A 2,353-nucleotide genomic window follows, 5' to 3' on the forward strand; every position below is an offset into this window, starting at 1 on the left:
GAAGTAGAAGTGTGAGTGAAAGTTCGAAGCCGAAGCTTTGGACATCAGTTCTTTGCAAACTTTATACTTTCCTTTATTCTTCGCAATGCTTCCGCTTCCCATATTCTATCTTATGTCCGTTTTCACTTTGTGAAAATCATTTCCAATGAAAATCGCTGCAGTTTTACGCGACATTTTTTCACCAGCGGTTTTTTTAAATTCCAATTTCTTCTGAAAATAAGAAGTGAGTACTTTAAGTATGATATTGCTAAGGTAGCCGATAGTTCTTATGTTATATGTGTGCGTATGGATAATTAACAGAATTCCCCATTTTTGGGTTAGACGCAGCTTCATATTGAATGAATTTCCTTTTTTTTGGCGCAGTTCCGAGAAAAAGAAGGAAATTTGCTCCTAACTCAAGAATTTTCGAATTTTCTTCCTACAAATAAGGTGTGGAAATTTTCGGATTGAATTCAATCTGCAACTAGTACTATGAATTAAATAAATTAAATGAAAAACATAAAATAAACAGTGCATAATTGAATAATAATATAATTAAAGGTAGCTAAGAATGTTAAGAAAGATTCTGGGTTGGACTTTTTGACAGTGCTGAAACGATTTGGTTGCAGGACGAAATGAGGACGCATGACTCCTCTCCCCTTTCCTCGGAGTCTGGAGTTTTCCACAATTTTCGTTTTCGTGGTCATCGGGCGCTGACGTCATCTCAGCTGATCTTTAGCCGTATATGATGTATGTTATGAGAATAAGCATGTAATCGGACCGAGAAACGGGTCTCCACTAGCCTTTTGCTTTGATTGTGCAAGGCAGACCGGTTATCTCGATCCGGGTACGTTGGCTTATAAGGCTTTTCCGAAATCTTGATGGTATCAGTACCATCTCAAACATGCTCCGCCATCTTTTAATCGCTGTCTCCTCAATCGCATTCGCAATCGCCTTCCATCGTAAGTTGCTGAGATTTGTTTGCTGTTTGCCGCGCTTCGAGTTTTGTTGAGGATTTGAGAGTTTTTTTATTTCACTACGTAAAGATCTAACCTCACAGTTCAACCTGTTGCTTTCTTGCAGAATATCGAGAACTGAAATGTTCAACACCCACGAACACCATTCGGGGTGGTCCGCACAGGTAAATGCTTCTTCTTTGATCCCTTTGCGCTGAACTTCGCCTGTATTCGTCTAACACAATGTTTTCTACAGGGCTGAGTGCCAGCTGATCCTCAAGGAAGAAGAGCTAGAAACCGGCCGACCAGTACCTAAAGGTCTTGGATGTTGGAAGGTTAATTGGCTAACCACAATATACTGAGCTGAGTCGGTTACCATCGTTGCTGGCAAGCGAATTTCAAAATTTAGGAGGATCACGAAGGAGAGGAGAGAGAGTACTGCGACATAGTTTGTCCCAACTCGCACACCGTCTTCATCTCATACATCGACCAAGGTCACCGCGCATGCTTCAACTACATCACATATCAGATTGAAAAGGTGGGATTCTTTCCAGTTGCTCTTTTTGGTAAAAAAAAATCTACACAGTCATCATCTATCTACCGCTACTTCTTCAGCGTGCTGAGGAACGATACTTGTGGCGAAGCGGAAAGTGCCTCAACTCCACCGTCAACTACCGCATCGGGTGCAAGTTCGATGATCCTTTCGACACCCAGTACAAATCCGACAACGAGATTCTCGCCCGTCTTCGCGCTCGTGCTCGCAGAGCATGAGCGGTCACTTCGCTTTCCGTAATTTGTGCAATTATTGACAATCATATTACAATAAAGTATTCAACTACTAGTAAAACTAGTATTCAACTCCCTAACATGTTTCATCCATCCCATGACCTATGTGGTTTATGTGGTTCTCCCATGGATTGATGGTCCGTAAGAGAATCTCTATACGATTTGTTTAACAATTTGATCTGCAATTGGTTCTTAGCGCAGATTGCAGGCGAAGCTCTGCGTTACGCATTTCTTGAACAAAAGCAGCTGGCCTACTTATCAGTTGTCTTGAGGAATACTTCCATTTTCTTTCGAAGAAAAAGTTGTCTAACATTTATTTATTTAAGCGAGGGAGGGAACTGACCACCATGACATGACCACTGACCATGCTATTTTAACAAAGAGAATTCTACTTGGGAAGAAGCTAGGAATGAATTTCTTCTCTTTCAGATGGGCCACTCAGATTCATCTGAGGGATGCTGCATATTAGGTTCGATAGTGATCCTTCAAATGATGTTCCAACTCACCGGGGTCAGTAAATTAGTGCAAGTCTTGCCTTAAAGGCATAACCCCACGAATAATGGGGTAGTAGGGGTTTCAGGGGGTTATGCCTCTACGATGTCGTAGACTGTGAGGAAGAGCGTGATTCCGCT

The 2,353-nt window shown here is 41.8% G+C and overlaps 1 protein-coding gene across 1 annotated transcript; it reads left to right on the plus strand.

Moving 5' to 3' along the window:
* Window positions 1-883: 883 nt before the first annotated feature.
* On the plus strand, window positions 884-1,706 carry RB195_019339 (uncharacterized protein; the record flags this gene model as incomplete). Its single annotated transcript, XM_013445038.2, has 5 exons — window positions 884-941; window positions 1,063-1,120; window positions 1,192-1,270; window positions 1,345-1,473; window positions 1,551-1,706. The coding sequence occupies 5 exons, from the start codon at window positions 884-886 to the stop codon at window positions 1,704-1,706; spliced, it is 480 nt and encodes a 159-aa protein (XP_013300492.2).
* Window positions 1,707-2,353: the final 647 nt, after the last annotated feature.

This window comes from Necator americanus, chromosome II (genome assembly GCF_031761385.1).
Source record: "Necator americanus strain Aroian chromosome II, whole genome shotgun sequence".
Classification (NCBI taxonomy): domain Eukaryota; kingdom Metazoa; phylum Nematoda; class Chromadorea; order Rhabditida; family Ancylostomatidae; genus Necator; species Necator americanus.